This window comes from Peromyscus leucopus, chromosome 9 (assembly GCF_004664715.2).
Source record: "Peromyscus leucopus breed LL Stock chromosome 9, UCI_PerLeu_2.1, whole genome shotgun sequence".
NCBI classification, from domain to species: domain Eukaryota; kingdom Metazoa; phylum Chordata; class Mammalia; order Rodentia; family Cricetidae; genus Peromyscus; species Peromyscus leucopus.
Window position 1 is genome coordinate 22,509,301 of NC_051070.1, and position 20,364 is coordinate 22,529,664.

At 41.1% G+C, this 20,364-nt stretch overlaps 1 protein-coding gene across 14 annotated transcripts in view; it reads right to left on the minus strand.

Annotated features, from left to right (window-relative positions):
- The window catches only part of Lmo7 (LIM domain 7), a 219,631-nt gene that overhangs the window by 118,563 nt on the left and 80,704 nt on the right, over window positions 1–20,364 (minus strand). For all 14 annotated transcript variants that reach the window (XM_028864783.2, XM_037208347.1, XM_028864790.2 and 11 more), the window contains exon 3: window positions 14,443–14,512. In XM_028864783.2, the coding sequence (XP_028720616.1) occupies window positions 14,443–14,512 (70 nt within the window). The remainder of the gene's footprint in view (window positions 1–14,442; window positions 14,513–20,364) is intronic.

Consider the following 20,364-nt stretch of genomic DNA (forward strand, 5'->3'; position numbering starts at 1 on the left):
AGAACACCTCAGAGTCACCTACAAAATCAGCAAAAATTCTCCAGAAGAGAGGACAGGTCCCTCTAACCTACATAGCTAATTATTTTCTTTTTTTTTTTTTTTTTTTTTTTCACATCTCAGTTAAAGTTCCCCCTCCCTCCTCTCCTCCCAGTTCCTTCCCCTACCTCCCCCACTCATCCACTCTTCTGTTTCTCTTCAAATATGGGCAGATGGGTCTCCTATGGATATCAGCCAGCCATGGTGTATCAAGTTGCTGTGAGACTAGGCACCTCCTCTTCTATTAAGGCTGAATGAGGCAATCCAGCAGGAGGAACAAGCCCCCAAAGCAGGCAACAGAGTCAGAGACAGCCCCTGCTCTGTTAAGAGTCTCATTTTCCTACTCATTTTCAGTATTCTGAAATTGGTTGGCTGGTTTTGTCTGTTTTTTTGGTTTTTTCAGGAACATATGGAACTAAGGGCCTTAGATATCCTTGGGAAACAGTAAGTTACACCTCCAGTTCCAATGTTTTCTATTCTTAAACACCCAAATATGTCCATAAATACATCTGCTAATTATTATTAAAGAGATAATTCCTCAGAGGCCCACGCAGGTCAGTGGTTAGCCAGAGAATGAGTTCCTTAAGAAGATAGTTGTTTGGATAAGTGGGCTGTGGTCAGGAGCATTAGTTTCCTTTGGCTCATTATATTTGTATGTCTTAAATTATTCCATTCTAGAAGAGAGAAAAGAAGAAACAAAATCGAGTGATTTTTTTTTTTTCCCTAAAGAATATTCTCTTGAGGTCTGTCTCCCACTTTGGATTTACTTGTAGAAAAAGAACAAAACACCATTGCCTACAAATTTTCACTTTCCTGAAAGGGGAAAAAACAGGGTGGGGTAGCAGTACATAGAGTCAGTCCACAAATGGTTTAAAGCACATCACAATAGCAAAGTAGTGTTATGTCAACCTGACAGCAGGTTCCCAGGTCAAGTTTCCACAGCTTCTGGGAAGGAGCACGCTGATGCAGAACAAGACTCCACCGGTCACATCCTCCTGCTGACCCCCGGTGCACAGAAGAGTGGAGGTTAGAGAGTGGACAATGTCACACAAGCACACATTAACTACTCCCCACCTGGAAAGCAGCGGTCAGAAATGACTGGGGTCTGACTCATTTCTGGAATAGCCATCACAAAGGTGAGAGACATTAACATACCCAGCAGTGTAAGCTAGCTGGGATGTTGGGATGTTCGCCCCACTCCCTGACTTTCCTGCATTCCAACGAAAAATCTGATAGACAGTTGAGGCTAGCCTGCACTCCAATGAGGAATCAGCTTCTATGTCCCACCGTGCACCTTCTACCCCTAAGAGTTAACTTCATTTTTTCTTGAGACACTATTGGGCTAGATAGCTAAGGCTAGCTTCCCACTCACTGTGCAGCCTAAGCAGGCCCTGACTGAACTCATGATCCTCCAGACTCAACCTCATGAGTGCTGGGATTACAGGTATGAACCCCATGCCAGGCAAGAGAATGAAAGTAATTCTTTACATCAAACATGTTCAATTCAGCCCCTATTTCCATACAAATTTGAACACACCAAGAATTTTTCCATGGAGCTCACTGATATTCAAGTCAATGAGTCCAACCACATTTTCTAAGCCACCACTGCTTTTCACAGGGAAATCACAATTGAAATGAAAATGTGAGAAGATGAAGCCTACCGGCTTCGGGCCAAATGATCCCTGTAGAAAGGCCTGGTGCATACTGCCTTGATTCTTCAGCTCACGGGTTCTCAATCGGGGATGGTTTTATTTCACAGGGGACACTGGCAATGCCAGAAGACATGTTTAATGGTCACAAATGACGGAAAAAAGAGGCGCTTTTGTCCTTTAGTGAGTCTCAGAGGCTGATGATTCCACTATAGTCTACAATGCTCAGGGCAGACCTCTCAAAGAAGTATCTGCCTCTGATGTCAACAGTGCTGAGGGTGTGAACAACAGTACTGAGGGTAAGAAGCCTTGCTTTACTTAAATACAAGGACACTGTCAGGCGTCCAAGATGGCCAAAGGGTTTATGGTTACTAACCTCCTTGCTGTTTTTACTCATATTGTATTTCACGAAGGCTATCGTATCCAATGATAAACATTATTCTGCTTCAACGGCTCTGTTCACCAGCAGGATAGCTTGCCTGTTCCTTGAGGTTTTACTTTGTTGTTGGACATTTTTTTATTCCCACATTGTTAGTTTTGAGTTTCAGTATGTTGAACATACCCATGTTTAGCACCAGATAATTTTGGAAGATATAAACTATCTCCTGGGTTAGTGTTTTGTTTTTTAATTTTTAAATGCAGTTTTATGATGAATAGAAAGCAAAGAAATGGGAAGAATGTAATTATTTATGAAATAAGATGATCAAGTAAGGGCCACTGAAATGGCCTGGCAAGTAATGGCATTTGTCCTCAAGCCTGGTAACCTGAGTTTGACCCCTGAGACCTACATGGTAGGAGAGAGCCAACTGGTACAATTTGTCCTCTGGAGTTCACACTCAAACCATGGAATACACACACACACACACACACACACACACACACACACACACACGCACACACACACGGAGGGAGAGGGGGGAGGGAGAGAGAAAGCTTATCACTAAAAATTACAAGACTTTCTAGAGAAAACAATTACAGAATGTTTCAAGAAAATCATGTAATATAAATCTCTCTTGCCACTTACCACACCTCAGAACATACTCCATGATTTTCACAATACATTGCTTTTGGTTTTAAAACATGTAATACGCAGCTCCCATCAGCTGAAAAACTATAGCTAAAAAATATTTAGGAAGGAGTCATGGAAGAAAGCACATGAAATACCCTAACTACTCAACTCACAGTTCCTCACAGAAGTTCTTTCAGTATTTGACACATTTAGTGCATCTACCCCCACACAAGCACCCTCCACAGAACCCACTTCAACCTTCAAACCTCTGCTGAATGATCCAAAGGAAACCAATGCTCATGGCAAGCCCATTTACCTAACAACTACCTTCTCCAAGAAGCTCATTCCCAGGCTTGCTGATAAGCAGAAAGAGAAAAAAGGCCTGGTGCATTCCAAATCCTCTTTTGAACCTCAGATAAGAGATGCCAAAGAAAGATTGCTGTTGGGAACGGCACAGGAATGAAGGAGCGAGCTGAGCTGGCATGTTTATGATTGTACACTGGCTTACCACAAGAGGCATCTGATATAGCATCAAAATAAACGATCTTCACCTGACTTGGCTTGAAAGCATCTCTAGGTTTCACTACTCAGCAAGGCATTGTGTGGATAGCTGGTGAAATGCAAGTAAATACTGAGGGAGACACCTGATGATGATCTCTCTCTCTCTCTCTCTCTCTCTCTCTCTCTCTGTGTGTGTGTGTGTGTGTGTGTGTGTGTGTGTGTGTGTGTGTGTCTTTGTCCCTGTCTCTCTCAGTCTCCCTCTCTCAGTCTCCCCCTCCCTCCCTCCCTCCCTCCCTCCCTCCCTCCCTCTCTCTCTCTCTCTCTCTCTCTCTCTCTCTCTCTCTCTCTCTCTCTCTCTCTCTCACACACACACACACACACACTTTGATTAAGAAGGCTTTTGAACTGTATCAACATCAGTTTCCTGGTCCAGACATTGTATGTGAGGAGGCTCACTGAGGGGAGTTAGGATGATACAGAGGGCCTCTTTGTATCTTCTGTATTTCTTTCAAAGTATAATGGTGGTCAGAAGCAGTTATTAACTAAAAACATTTACCTATGTGCATGAGTTCCCCAGGGCTACCACAACAAAATGAGAACACCTCATAGCTTAAACTAATAGAGATGTATTTATTTATTATCTCACAGTTCTGAGGCAGGAGTCCAAGATCAGTGTGTTGGTAAAGGTGTGCTTCCTGTGATATCTATGGGAATTTTCCTGGACTCTTGTTAGACTTGGGACGTTCATTAACAATCTTTGTTCTGTGGATTGTGGCTACATCACCTCAGCCTCATCCCCATATGATGTTCTACCTCTAAGCCTGTCTTCTCACAGTCATCATTTTTTAGGGACTCTACTCATACTAGATTAGGGATCCACTCTACCCCAGGATGATCTCATCTGAACCAACTACATCTGTAAAAATCATACACCTAAATAAGGTTACATTCTGAGGTACTGGGGCTTAGAACTTCCTTATGTCTTTGGGGAATAGGGATTGTCCATTCAAACTATAGGTCTAGTCTACCAAGAACTAAATTCTAGAACCTATTGCATTCTACATTGGAAACATGGCTCATTCCTTGCTTAACAAACTCTTATCTCCTGTATGCATCAGTCACTGTGTTGGGTGGTGTGAACATAAATGTTAGGACTACGGAAAAGTCTGGCCTAGATTATTCAGTATTCTTGCACAAACGTCAAAAACCCAGGTTTCTTTCCTACTCTTGAGGAAACTATTAGAACTCAATCTTTTGGGATGTCAGTCTAATGTACTCTTTAACACATTCCCTTTGTGGTACCTTCTTGCCCATTTGCTAATTGATTTGTGTGGTTCTCCCTCCCTGGTGTTGAAGTCAAAGTTCACACTCCTTTTGTCCTTTCTTACAACACTCCATATGCTAGAAAACTCCTCAACCCAACAGACCCTCAATGATTTGTCTAAAGAAAGAACACGCACACATTGAAGACTTGCACATCAAACTCTTCATTATCCCTTAATCCCCATGTCAACCCCTTTCCAGATGCATGCTGGAGCTCGAAGTCACACATTTTGTTATAGCCACTGTGACAAGTATCAGCAGTCAGATGAGGCCTGATGCTCACTTCAAACCAATTGAGCTTAGCCCATTCTGCAGCTAGAGTCACTCTTATACACCCATACCCTACAAAAATGCTCACTGCACTGCGCTTAGAGAAGCATTCTATTTAATGTACCGGAAATGCATTTCATTTTAGCTTCTAAAGATAAAAATCCAAACTGGAGAGAATTTCTGATGCTTGAAATAGAAATACTTGGAGAGGGTTTGGGGCTTAAAAATAAAATACATTTGTGCTTGCATCTAATCATACAATCATAAAGTTGAATAAACCCAACAGTAGCCAACAGCAACAAACACCACAATTCAAGCATTCCAGATTCTTGGGGTATATTTGAGATCAAAGGCTAATTTCATTTAAAATGCAGGTAATTGATCCAAGAAATGAAAGTTCAAAATCAAAAAATTAAACTATCTAAGAATAACTCAGGCCACTGGAAAAAGATAGTGTAACTTAATACAATTCAAACATTTATTTTTGTAGAGGTTGTTTTATAAGTCATTTTCATATAAAGCTTATTTATTTTATTAAACTGAATGTTTCCTCCTAGAAAGACTTCAGGGACACATTCATTTAATGTTATTCTTTGAATTACTAGAAGAATATGAAATAGAGAGAGTGAGAGTGAGTGTGTGTGTATGTGTGTATGCGCGCGCGCGCGCGCGCGCGCAATAGGCTTTTTACCTACTCAAATTTATGACCAATACAAATTACAGGTCAGCTACCTATTCATGACAGGTCTAGAATGGAGGCAACTTGATTGAAAGGAGTCAGTACTGGAACCAGTGGCTCTGAGAACTTTGTATGCATTCTAAATTTCAAAGAAACCTCAACACTTCATTCCTTCTCTCCCAGACAGATATTTTCCAATAATAAATCCTTGGCCAAACTCATCCCTGTCAGGTTTTGATGAGCTTTTGATGCCTCCTACAAACCCAGGAGCTGCAGCATGGCTATCTATGGCTACCCAGGCCATTTGCCACAGCTGTAAACTCATGAAAGGCCAGAAAGAAGTCTTTTAAATACATTATTATAAGAACATTGAATAACCCATAGATAATCAGTTTGACTTTACATTCCTATTATTAGTTATGCAGTGCTTTCCAAGATCTTTTAAACTGATTTCTGTCACCAGTATAGTTTTTTTATTTAAAGATTTATTTTTATAACTTGTAATTTAATTATGTGGTGGGCATATGTGTACATGAGTACAGGCACCCTCTGAGTCCAGATGAGGGTGTCAGATCCCTTGGAGTTACAGGTGAGTGTGAGCCACCTGATAAGGACATTGGAAGCTGAACTGAGGTCCCTTAACTCTTAAGAGACCCTGTGCCCTTAACTGCTGGACCATCTCTCCATCCCACCAGAATTGATTGATAAGGCTTATTAGGTCTTCTGGAAAATTCTTCATCAAATTTATTTAATTATAAATTATTTCCAGGTAGACGGGCCCAGCAGCAGCCCTCTGAGGTAAACGGGCCCGGCGGCAGCGGCCAACAGGGATATTCAGGCCCGGCGGCAGCCGGCAGAGACATTCAGGCCCAGCGGCGGCCCACAGAGGTAGACAGGCCCGGCGGCAGAGACAAGCAGACGCAGGTAGGCCTGCGGCGGGGGCCCGTGGAGGTAGACAGGCCCAGCGGTGGCAGCCGACAGGGATACTCAGACCCGGCGGCAGCCGGCAGAGACATTCAGGCCCAGCGGCAGCCCACAGAGGTAGACGGGCCCGGCGGCAGAGACAAGCAGACGCAGGTAGGCCTGCGGCGGCCCGTGGAGGTAGACGGGCCCAGCAGCAGCCCGCTGAGGTAAACGGGCCCGGCGGCAGCGGCCGACAGAGACATTCAGGCCCAGCGGCAGCCCACAGAGGTAGACAGGCCCGGCGGCAGAGACAAGCAGACGCAGGTAGGCCTGCGGCGGCCCGTGGAGGTAGACGGGCCCAGCAGCAGCCCTCTGAGGTAAACGGGCCCGGCGGCAGCGGCCGACAGGGATATTCAGGCCCGGCGGCAGCCGGCAGAGACATTCAGGCCCAGCGGCGGGCCACAGAGGTAGACAGGCCCGGCGGCAGAGACAAGCAGACGCAGGTAGGCCTGCGGCGGGGGCCCGTGGAGGTAGACGGGCCCAGCGGTGGCAGCCGACAGGGATACTCAGACCCGGCGGCAGCCGGCAGAGACATTCAGGCCCAGCGGCAGCCCACAGAGGTAGACGGGCCCAGCGGCGGCCTGCTGAGGTAAACGGACCCGGCGGCAGCGGCCGACAGGGACATTCAGGCCCGGCGGCAGCCAGCAGAGACATTCAGGCCCAGCGGTGGCCCACAGGGGTAGACAGGCCCGGTGGCAGAGACAAGCAGACGCAGGTAGGCCTGTGGTGGCGGCCTGTGGAGGTAGACGGGCCCAGCAGCGGCCCGCTGAGGTAAACGGGCCCAGCGGCAGCGGCCGACAGGGACATTCAGTCCCGGCTGCAGCCTGCAGAGACATTCAGGCCCGGTGGCGGCCTCCAGAGGCAGACAGGCCCAGCGGCAGCTGACAGGGACATACAGGCCCGGTGGCGGACTTCAGAGGTAAACAGGCCCAGGGACGGAGACAAGCAGACGCAGCTTGGAACAGGGACGCCCCTAACCCCAACATCTGGGGAAGAAGCTATCTCGGTGGGTCAGAACCAGAACGAATCTGAACACTCCGTCTGAGAACAACCCAGGGCCCAGCTGCTGATCCTGTGAAACCCAACAATTTGGAGGTGTTGGTGAGACTACCCTGCTCAGCTGAAACCCATCTGGGAGAGGATTCAGATGCCTACAGTTTAAAGTCTGAGGAATCAAGATCAGCTGAGGAGTTGACAAATGAACAAAACGTGACCTGGGAACACAGAAGAAGGCGCTACCCAGACACCAAACCAGATCACCAGAATCATAAGTGTATAATTCACCGATCGAAATCAGCTGCCCCTGAAGAAATAGCCCAATAGCACCAATTTAACCAAGAACCACTACTAAACCAAGACTAAAAATTAGAACAAGAGAGGCACTCTCAGACACAGACACCACCTGCACCTCACAGAGGAAGAGATGAGTAGACGCCAGTGCAAAAATACAGGCAACAACATAAAGACCTATATGGCAACATCAGAACCTAGTGATTCTACACCTGCAAGACCTAAACATACCATGACAGAAGAAACAGAAGAAATCAACCCTAAAAATGACATTAAGAAGATGATAGAGGCCCTTAAAGAAGAAATAAAACATTCCCTCAATGAGGAAATAAAAACTTTCCTTAAAGAGGAATTGAAAAACTACCTTAAAGAAGAAATAAAAACTTTCCTTAAAGAGGAAATAAAAAACTCCCTTAAAGAGGAAATAAAAACTTCCCTTAAAGAGGAAATGAAAAACTCCATTAAAGAGGAAATAAAAAACTCCCTTAAAGAAATGGAAGAAAAAACGAACAAAAAATGGGAAGAAATCAAATCAAGCCAAGAAAAAGCAATTAAACAGATGAAAGAAACATTCCAAGATCTGAAAAATGAATTTGAGACAATAAAGAAAACACATGCTGAGGGAATGCTGGAAATAGAAACCCTGACAAAACGAACAGGAACTACAGAAACAAGCATAACCAACCGATTGCAAGAAATGGAACAGAGAATCTCTGACGCTGAAGACATGATAGAGAAAATAGATTCGTCAGTCAAAGAAAACAATAAAGACAAAAAAGTCCTAACACAAAACGTCCAGGAAATTTGGGACACCATGAAAAGACCAAACCTAAGAATAATAGGGATAGAAGAAGGAGAAGAATACCAACTCAAAGGCACAGAAAATATATTCAACAAAATCATAGAAGAAAACTTTCCTAACCTAAAGAAAGAAATACCTATGAAGATACAAGAAGCTTACAGAACACCGAATAGACTGGATCCAAAAAAAAAAGTCCCCTCGCCACATAATAATCAAAACACTAAGCACACAGAATAAAGAAAAAATATTAAGAGCTGCAAAGGAAAAGGACCAAGTAACATATAAAGGCAAACCCATCAGAATAACACCAGACTACTCAATAGAGACTATGAAAGCTAGAAGATCATGGACAAACCTCATGCAGACACTAAGAGACCACGGATGCCAACCCAGACTATTATACCCAGCAAAACTCTCAATCACCATAGGCGGAGTAAACAAAATATTCCAGGATAAAACCAGATTTAATCAATACCTGTCCACAAACCCAGCCCTACAGAAAGCACTAGAAGGGAAAATTCAACCCAAAGAAGCTAAACACATCCATGAAAAATCAAGCAATAGATAATCCTACACCAACATACACCACAGAAGGACAACACAACACAACCAAAAAAATAACAGGAATTAACAATCACTGGTCATTAATATCCATCAATATCAATGGTCTCAACTCACCTATAAAAAGACACAGGCTAACAGAATGGATAAGAAAACAGGACCCATCCATATGCTGCATACAAGAAACACACCTTAACTCCAAAGACAGACACTACCTCCGAGTAAAGGGCTGGGAAAAGGTTTTCCAAGCAAATGGACCTAAGAAACAAGCTGGTGTAGCTATCCTAATATCTAATAAAATAGACTTCAAACTAAAATCAATCAAAAGAGACCAGGATGGACATTACATATTCATCACGGGAAAAATCCACCAAGATGAAGTCTCGATTCTAAACATTTATGCTCCAAATACAAAAGCACCCACATTCATAAAAGAAACACTACTAAAGTTTAAAACGCACATCAAACCCCACACATTAGTAGTGGGAGATTTTAACACACCACTCTCACCAAAAGATAGATCTACCAGACTGAAACTTAACAAAGAAATAAAGGACCTAACAGATGTTATGACTCAAATGGACCTAATAGATATCTACAGAATATTCCATCCTAACACAAAAGAATATACCTTCTTCTCAGCACCCCATGGAACCTTCTCAAAAATTGACCACATGCTTGGACACAAAACAAATCTCAACAGATACAAAAAAATTGGAATAACCTCCTGTATCTTATCAGACCACCATGCCTTAAAATTAGAACTCAATAACAACAAAAATTATAGAAAACCCACAAACTCATGGAAACTGAATAATGCCCACCTGAAACATCAATGGGTCAAGGAAGAAATAAAGACAGAAATTAAAGAGTTCCTAGAATTCAATGAAAATGAAAGTACAACATACCCAAACTTATGGGACACTATGAAAGCAGTGCTAAGAGGAAAATTCATAGCTCTAAATGCACACATAAAGAAGATGGAGCAATCCCATACCAAGGAATTAACAGCACAACTGAAAGCTCTAGAACAAAAAGAAACAAACTCACCCAGGAGAAATAGACGCCAGGAAATAATCAAATTGAGGGCTGAAATCAACGAAATAGAAAACAAGAGAACAATACAAAAAATCAATGAAACAAAGAGTTGGTTCTTTGAAAAAATCAACAAGATAGACAAACCACTAGCCAAATTAACCAAAAGGCAAAGAGAGAGCACCCAAATTCACAAAATCAGAAATGAAAAGGGAGACATAACAACAGACAATGAGGAAATCCAGAGAATCATCAGATCATACTTCAAAAACCTGTACTCCACAAAAATGGAAAACCAGGAAGAAATGGACAATTTTCTGGATAAATACCAAATACCAAAATTAAATCAAGACCAGATAAACCATTTAAATAGACCAATAACCCCTAAAGAAATAGAAACAGTCATCAAAAGTCTCCCAACTAAAAAAAGCCCAGGACCAGATGGTTTCAGTGCAGAATTCTACCAGACTTTCAAAGTAGAACTAATACCAATCCTCTTCAAAGTGTTCCACACAATAGAAACAGAAGGAACACTACCAAACTCTTTTTATGAGGCTACAATTACCCTGATACCCAAACCACACAAAGATGCAACAAAGAAAGAGAACTACAGACCAATCTCCCTCATGAACATTGATGCAAAAATACTCAACAAAATATTGGCAAACCGAATCCAAGAATACATCAAAACAATCATCCATCACGACCAAGTAGGATTCATCCCAGGGATGCAAGGATGGTTCAACATACGGAAATCAGTCAATGTAATACACCATATAAACAAACTGAAAGAAAAAAACCACATGATCATCTCCCTAGATGCTGAAAAAGCCTTTGACAAAATCCAACACCCCTTCATGATAAAGGTCTTAGAAAGAATAGGAATACAAGGAACATTTCTAAACATAATAAAAGCAATTTATAGCAAGCCAACAGCAAACATCAAATTAAATGGAGAGAAACTCAAAGCGATACCACTAAATTCAGGAACAAGACAAGGCTGTCCACTCTCCCCATATTTATTCAATATAGTACTAGAAGTTCTAGCTAGAGCAATAAGACAAGAAAAGGAGATCAAAGGGATACAAATTGGCAAGGAAGAAGTCAAACTTTCACTATTTGCAGATGATATGATAGTATACATAAGTGACCCCAAAAACTCTACCAGGGAACTTCTACAGCTGATAAACTCCTTCAGTAAAGTGGCAGGATACAAGATCAACTCAAAAAAATCAGTAGCCCTCCTATACACAAATGATAAAAGGGCTGAGAAAGAAGTCAGAGAAACATCACCCTTTACAATAGCCACAAATAATATAAAATACCTTGGGATAACACTAACTAAACAAGTGAAAGACCTTTTTGATAAGAACTTTAAATCTCTAAAGAAAGAAATTGAAGAAGATATTAGAAAATGGAAGGATCTCCCATGCTCATGGGTAGGTAGGATTAACATAGTAAAAATGGCAATCTTACCAAAAGCAATCTACAGATTCAATGCAATCCCCATCAAAATCCCAACACAATTCTTCACAGACTTGGAAAGAAAAATACTCAACTTTATATGGAAAAACAAAAGACCCAGGATAGCTAAAAGAATCCTATATGATAAAGCAACCCTTGGAGGCATCACCATCCCGGACCTCAAACTCTACTATAGAGCCATAGTAATAAAAACAGCTTGGTACTGGTATAAAAACAGACATACGGACCAATGGAATCGAATTGAAGACCCTGACATTAATCCATGCACATATGAACACCTGGTTTTTGACAAAGGAGCCAAAACTATACAATGGAACAAAGAAAGTATCTTCAACAAATGGTGCTGGCATAACTGGATGTCAATATGTAAAAGATTACAAATAGATCCATATCTGTCACCATGCACAAAACTCAAGTCCAAGTGGATCAAAGACCTAAACATAAATCCAGTTACACTAAACTTAATAGAAAAGAAAATAGGAAGCACTCTTGAACGCATTGGCACTGGAGACCATTTCCTAAATAAAACACCGACAGCACAGACCCTGAGCACAACCATTAATAAATGGGACCTCTCAAAACTGAGAAGCTTTTGCAGGGCAAAAGACACAGTCAATAAGACAAAAAGACAGCCAACAGATTGGGAAAAGATCTTCACCAATCCCACATCTGACAGAGGATTGATCTCCACAATATATAAAGAACTCAAGAAACTAGACATCAAAGCACTGAACAGTCCAATTAAAAAATGGGCTAAAGAGCTAAACAGAGAATTCACAAAACAAGAACTACAAATGGCTGAAAGACATTTAAAGAAATGCTCAACATCCTTATTCATCAGAGAAATGCAAATCAAAACGACTCTGAGATACCACCTTACACCTGTTAGAATGGCTAAGATCAAAAACACCAATGACAACCAATGTTGGAGAGGATGTGGAGCAAAGGGAACACTCCTCCACTGTTGGTGGGAATGTAAACTTGTACAACCACTGTGGAAATCAGTATGGCGGTTTCTCAGAAAATTAGGAATCGAACTACCTCAAGACCCAGCCATACCACTCTTGGGCATATACCCAAAGAATGCTGATACATACCATAAAGATACATGCTCATCTATGTTCATAGCAGCACTATTTGTAATAGCCAGAACCTGGAAACAGCCTAGATGCCCATCAACGGAAGAATGGATGAAAAAAATGTGGTACATATACACAATGGAGTACTACTCAGCAGAGAAAAACAATGAAAGCATGAAATTTGCAGGCAAATGGATGGAACTAGAAAAAATCATCCTGAGTGAGGTAACCCAAACCCAGAAAGACAGTTATGGTATGTACTCACTCATTGGTGGATTCTAGATATAAAATGAACAATCAGACCACAACCCATAGAACCATAAAGGCTATATATATATATAGCATGGAGGTCCCTAGGACGACTGTGGCTTATAATAAATTTCAGTTTTACTCAATTATTGAAAAAAAATAGCCAAATGAATAGAAACACATGAACTATGAACCAAAGACTGAGGGGCTCCCAGCTGGATCAGGCCCTCTGAATAGGTGAGACAGTTGATTGGCTTGATCAGTTTGGGAGGCATCTAGGCAGTGGGACCAAGTCCTGTGCTCAATGCATGAATTGGCTGTTTGAAACCAGGAACTTATGCAGGGACACTTGGCTTAGTCTGGGAGGAAGGGACTGGACCTCCCTGGACTGAGTCTACCAAGTTGATCACAGTCCTCGGGGGAGGACTTGTCCTGGAGGAGGTGGGAATGGAGGGTGGGCTGGGGTAAGGGGAGGGCGTGGGAGGGGGGAGAATAGGGGAACCCATGGCTGATATGTAGAATTGAATGGTATTGTAAAATAAAAAATATATATCACAAAAAAAAAACAAAAAAACAAAAAAAATAAATAAATAAATAAATTATTTCCAAAGGCATTGATTCATGTTATCATTAGTGTCCACAGTATCTTAAAAATCTAAATAACAACATGATGGATGAGACTGTGTAGTATTTCTTAATACTTAATCTTCAATTTGAAGACAGGAGGGCTGTGAATGTAGCTCAGTGATACAGTGTTTGGATAGAAGACATAAGGCCCTTGGTTCTATTTCCAGCACCACAAAAATATAATAGTAGCAGTAGTAACAAAGGTAGGAGGCATCTGAGAATCACTGGCCGTATCCTTACAAACCATGTGACCCTGACACAGTAAAAGACACAGTCGGTCAACAGGAAATGTAACGCACCGTTAGAGGGCTAGCTGGCCTTGATTATTCTGCAGATATACGTATGATCTGTGTGGTAAGTGAGCATAATATATAGTCTGAAGCAGCAGAAACGCACCAACCAGAAAACACCTGATACCTGAGTGCTGTGGCCGCCGAGAAAACAGCGCATGCGCGGCAGAGCTGCAGGAGGAACGAAAACAACTCACATGCTACTTGTAAAAGAAAGTCCAGAAAAGGGAGACCCAGACTTTGAAGCACCATAATAAAAACAAAATCAAACAAGTTAAAACAAAGGCCTCCAGACAGAAAGGAAGTAGTGAAAAGCTCTTCGAAAGGCGGCTGTCACTGTTTCTAAAGTGACAGTAATTGCAGATGAGGGAACCTGCCATGACCACTTCCTTATATTTCAAAGACAGAGACATAGTTCTCAAGTGAGAACATTCAAAGTCCTCTCTCCTAAGTGTTTTGAAATGTGTAACACATTATACCATATGACAATACCAGAGTGACATAACGGCACACAAAAATATGCACAATCGTTATATGTTGGTTAAAAAAAATGAAACAGAAGAAAACTAGTTTTGAAGGTAATTTATTACTTACCAAACCTGCTATTGGTGTAGACAGTCTATTAATCTTCTTTATGATGCCAGGTTTGAGCTTATTAATCAAACTGAAAGTAAATAAACAAATAACACATACAGTTACAAAAATGTCAATGTGATTCTAGTGCTCTTTGAAATGGTCTCAAAAATTTGCAGTAGCATAATTCGGGTTCCAGATTTGTTGTTCTGAGTCAGCAGCCCATAAGACAAACAATTAAATGTATTTTTTAAACACAAAACAAAGAACCTCCCTGTACAAAAGGGTGGAAAGGATCCCCGAGTCAGACTTCTATATCCTAAGCCCATGTCTTTAAAAATGGTTTCACACGCATTAAAGAAAGACAATCTGTTTCTGTTTCGACACACAGTAAGAGACTATCATCATAATTCCCTTCACTTGGCCCTAAGAATGCTTCTCCCTATAATGATCCTCAAAGGGATTTTATTTTTGCTTTGTTTTCTCATCTGGGTCCTTGTTTTTAAAGATCGCCTTCTACCCACATTGTTTCACATGTAAAGGGTGCAGAGGAACTCATCCAAATAATTGACTATTTCTTACTGCTAACTCATTCACACCCATGACTGATTGCTTTGTTACCAGAGCAGAATGACTGGGTGAAAATCAAATGTACCAGAACTCCTGCAAATTACCCTGGAATCTGAAAGTGAGTGCATTTCAGTTAATATGACACATATTGCAAAGATATCTGTGTCTCCATACACTAAAGCACGAGGAAAGAAGTGCATCTTTGACACCCGCACTAACGTACAGTTCTGCTTCTAAATCTTGATCAGTATGGATTCATTCTTTTTCTTCACTAATACAATGTCAGATCATGTAGTAACTTAATACTACAATGTTTTCCCATTAATGTGAACTTGGGGAAATAATCATTAATCACTGTCACAAAACAGTATCTTAAAATCGTGAATTTTTTTTCTGTTCAACAATTCATCCCCCAAACAAGCAATTCTTCATTCTGTAATAAGGTCCAACAGGAAAGCACAAAAAAAAAGGAGGAGAAGGAGGAAGAGGAGGAGGAGGAGGAGGAGGAAATAAAATCCTCTGATTCACTGGTCTCTCCTTCGCAATGGGCATTTGTGGGGTGTGTGGGAGGGTGTCCTATGGAATGGCACTCCTTCCTCATTCCAGAGATTTCTATATACATTTGAGTATGCTAGGAATAAAAAAAAAAAGACAAAAAAGTCTTCATTTAATAGCCTTCAGAATGTTGCTCAGCAGGATTCAAAATTACAAAACACTGGCTTATGAAGCTTTAGCCTGGCGAACAAAAGTTGCTTTTCTGTTTTTGTAGTTTGTTCACACAAAGATCTTTGGACAGCTTAATCACAGATAAACAGATAATACAACCATCCCCTTGGCTTTGAGGATGCACGGCTGAGAATGAACCCAGGGCCTCATGTGTGTGAAGCAAGTCCTTTGCTCTCAAGCTGGACTCCAGCCCCAGCCCTCGGTGGTGGCTCCCATGAGTCCTAAGTTCTGAACTGTACATTGCAAGTTGTTTAAAAAGCCTTTTCCCTTCTCTGTCCACATTGCTTCCCCTCAATCACCAGCTGAGGACCTAGAAAATAATTAAGTAGATTCATAAGAAATGGTAGCTTCACATTAACCTCTCTAGTTTTTCCCTCTGGACTGATGCTTCCAAAATTCTGGTATTTCTGCATATTTATTATGGCTGGCTCTTTGGCAATGCATAGAAGAACTAATAAGTGGGGCACTGTTTAACAACAACATAATCCTGACACAGTCTATCAGTCATTTCCAGTTATTCACCACCATCTTGCCAGTAGTATTTTCATAGAATACAACCTTCAGTGATATAAATTAGAGGCTAATATGAGCAGGAGTAACACATAATTATCTCAGGATGCCTGAGCACAGTTGTCCTTCCAGAGGAAAGGGTCATAAACTCCTGGCTCACCCACTGAGTCACTGGTGACTCTGACAAGGTCACTCTGTTTACCAGGTGACGTGACTTATCACTTTTGTAATATAGTGTCAGTAATGTCAAGTGCATTTTCTATTCCGTTTCCGGAATGAATAATAAAACAGATTACTCTCAGTGAAGTAAGGGCTGAGTAAGGAAACAACATAGACAGATACCTTCAGGTGGGTTAACCAATCCTCCCACATTGGCAAATTTGGCCAGAGACATTACTTAGAAGCAACTTCTACACAATGGATCAGCTTTCCTTTTCACATTTCAAACTTCCTGTACATCCACAAACACGGAAATAACTACAAGGAAAAAATAGCTCTCTGGAGAGTGCACACTCACCCTCGAAAAATCTGACTCACTAGAGGGAAATACTGTTTTATTTCATCCATCACAACACTCAGAGTTCTAAACAGTAGACTAAGGAGGAAATGTACACACAGTTTTGACAAATACTGAGCATGCAAATAACTTGATGAATTATAAATTATGACTCTTAAGGAAGAACTTTTAGGGTATTTCTTACAAGGATAAAAAATGTTTCATAGGATCTAAAAATAATTAGATGAAATTTAAACACACTTAATGGAATACAGGCAGGGTCTCAAGTTAAAGGAAATTCCAGTACTGTGTATGGAAACACTCTCTTTTACAAATAGAAATGCTTTGCATAGTAAGTCTTCTTGAATTTCACATGTAGACTTTCTGAGGGGACACTGACTTCAGGTCACTGGCTCTGAAGCAAGACTCAGATTACAGGATAAACTTCCAGATGCTCCCATGCCCTGTGTTCTTGGCCTGCAACCCTGTGTTCCATCCCTCCAGCCCTGAGTAGAATTATATCTTTATCCTTCTCTCAAGCTTTCCCTGTGTGAGGGAACAAACCTGAGAACAGCTTGCTTAGCCCAGCAGAGGTCTGTTCTTTTGGTAAGATTAAAAGTAGAACACAAGATAACTTAGGGTACTGTCACAGTGACCTCAATGACCTTCTCCTGGCTTCTTCTGAATGTTTGAGAACCTCCTAAAACTGCCATGATCAAATGTTAACCTCCCAAGTTATGGTATTAGAGGGCATGGCCCTTTGGGAGGTGGCAGCCTCATGACTGTGCACCTCCTGAACGGGATTAGTGCCCCGAGTCAACAGGCCTTCCACTATGGGAAGTTGTGGTGAGAAAGTTACACTGAGAAGATGTGTACGTATAAAAAAAATGGGCCCTTACCAGACATCCAATCTGTATCCACCTTCATCTTGAACTTCCCAGGCCCAGCATGGTGAGAAATAACTTCCTGCTATATACAGGCTACCCACATTTTCTTGTAGCTGTTATTGTAGCCAAAAGGGACTATGCTCTATTCTTAAGGTGTCCACTTTTCCTTCTTCCTCTCTCACCAGCAAGTTCATCGTCTATTCTCTACAAAAGGGCTGCATGGACCTGGGCTAGAACATTGGCTCCATTCACAGACCTTTCTATCAGTGGGTATGGCCTGACTTCCCAACTCAGGTGTGACACTCAGAAAGCCAGCTCAACGTGGCTCAGACGTGAACGTTTTTAAAGAGAACTTAAGTTTGACACTCTCCTGTGGGAGAATAATAAAAAAGCTATAAGTGACAATTCACATTCCCCTGTTATGAGAAAGTTTGTCAGCAAAAGTACAAAATTCAGGGCTACCTTTTTGCTGTCTCCAAAGATTTTCAAAATAAATGGAAAGACGTACACAGAAGACTATATTGATAGGCTCAAAGCACTTCATAACCTGTGGATGATCTTATTAGTCATCCACTCAGGCACATATCTGTTACCTGTTACTACATTTTACAAATGTGTGCCTTTCACATTATCAAATGTTTATGATTAACTTTAATTCTTTAATTGTTGTATTTATTTTGAGACAAGGTCCCATGTAACTCAGACTGGCCTCAGACTTGCTTATGCGCACCCAAAGGTGACCTTGCAGTTCCGATCCCCTGATCTGTCAGCCCACCTGGATTCTGCAGTGCAAGGGACTGGAGCTCAGAAGCTCATGCACACAAGACAGCACCAGGTCCATTGAACCACACCTCCATTCCACAGTGTTTCAAAAGGACACAGGAAGGCTGTCCCATCTTCCTAACAAATTGAAGCTAGCAATATCTTTTTATTGATTATGATTATTATTTTATTGATTACTATCTACAGGATATCAATTTATTTGTTGACTTTTATTCTAAATAGGAATTCTGCTCTTTGGACATTTGCTTGCTTACTAAAGAAAGCTCTGGGCAAGGCTCACCCACAGATAAGTACAACTGCTTGGAGCAAAGCCCTGAAATCCACCTTGATTTTTTTGGTTTGTGTAAAAATTTTCAAAATTTCTATCTTCTTTAAAGAAATAAATTTAGGGGAAAAATGCTTTGCTGCAATGAAATGCCATGATTTTTTTTAACCAACAATACCACTTCTCTATATTTTCTGTTCCAGGTGCATGAAATTTGATTGTTCTCTCCTAATTGCTAAAGTTGATTCAGAGAGTGAACTGTCAGATGAAGTCATCTGGACTGGTTATCTTCAGGAGATGTCAAGATTATAAGTCAATGGCTTCTAAGTTCATATTTTAAAATAGAAAGCAAATTTAATAGACAGTGACCATATTTTCATGAGTAAGATAACCAGTATTAGTCATTTAAAATGTATAAGTGTAAAAGCTTTTGGTACAAAAATTTATTACTGCATTAGTATGTTCAAGTATAAGTCATAAAAAAACTAATATGCTTTATGTAGATAAAACTTTAACGTAAATAAAAAACTTGACAATAAATGCTGAGATGGTAACCATGTGGAAGAATAATTAAGTCCAAACCAGGGCAACCGCTGTCATTTTCCTACAATGGCACTTGACTGAGCCCCATCAGTAGGCTTAAAACACATTAAAGTGCAGAACACAGTTATATAATGTGACTTGTATGTACATGTTTTCAGAGTTCACCATTTCGTACTAGATAACCAATGGGGGGAGGTCTTCCCAGGGAAACTATTTTTCATGCTCTCAGCATCCCTTAATTGCTTGTCATCCCTTGTCTACGGTTGAGGCCCTATGAGATTTCCCTCTGCATGTTAGCATGTCTGTTAGTGGCATCCCCATTTACAGCTTGTTTAGGCAGGCACATTGTTGAGATGTTATGGGTGTAGCCTTCCCAGCTTTTCTAGGAGATGTAATCTCACGGCACACTTCCTGTTCCTGTTAGGTTATATTTATCTGTTTAGGAATAGTTAAGAAACAGTATGACAACAATTAAAGAAGAAGAGGACGTGAATTTGAGAGAGATCAGGAAGTTCCTGGGAGTGGGTGGAGGGAGGAAAGGAGCAGGAAGAAATGACGTAATAATTTCAAGGTTTTTGACATGCGCGAAGCAAAGCCTGGGGGGGCTGACAGCAGAGTCTTCTGATTTGGAGCAATCCCAGTAATTACAGACTAATGGATTGAAAACCAGGAAATTTCCTTTACTGTATCAGAATGAACAGCATTTAGACACAGAGCTCACAGAGAAAACTCATAGATCACAGACCTTTTACTCCTAAGAGTCAACATAAAAGTGATGACATTTTTGATATGGCATCCAAGGCACAATCCATGTAAGAGACAATTGATGTGCTAGACTTCATTAAAATTCAAAATGTTTGTTATCCAAGAGATGCTGACAAGAGAGAGTGAAAAGACAAGCTATAGAATGAGAGAAAAAAATGTTCATGGGGCATACCTGACGGACTGCTATCCAATATAAAGAATTCTCAAAACTCATCAGACTTCAAAACAAAACCCTGATTTAAAAAGGAAACAAAGACTTTAACAGTTACCCCACCAACTAAGATATGCAGATGAGAAAATAAGCTACAAGAAAAAAACTCCATATGACAATGTCATCAGGGAAATGCAAAATGGAACAAAGCATTACCACCACACACCTATTAACCTCTAAGAAAGGC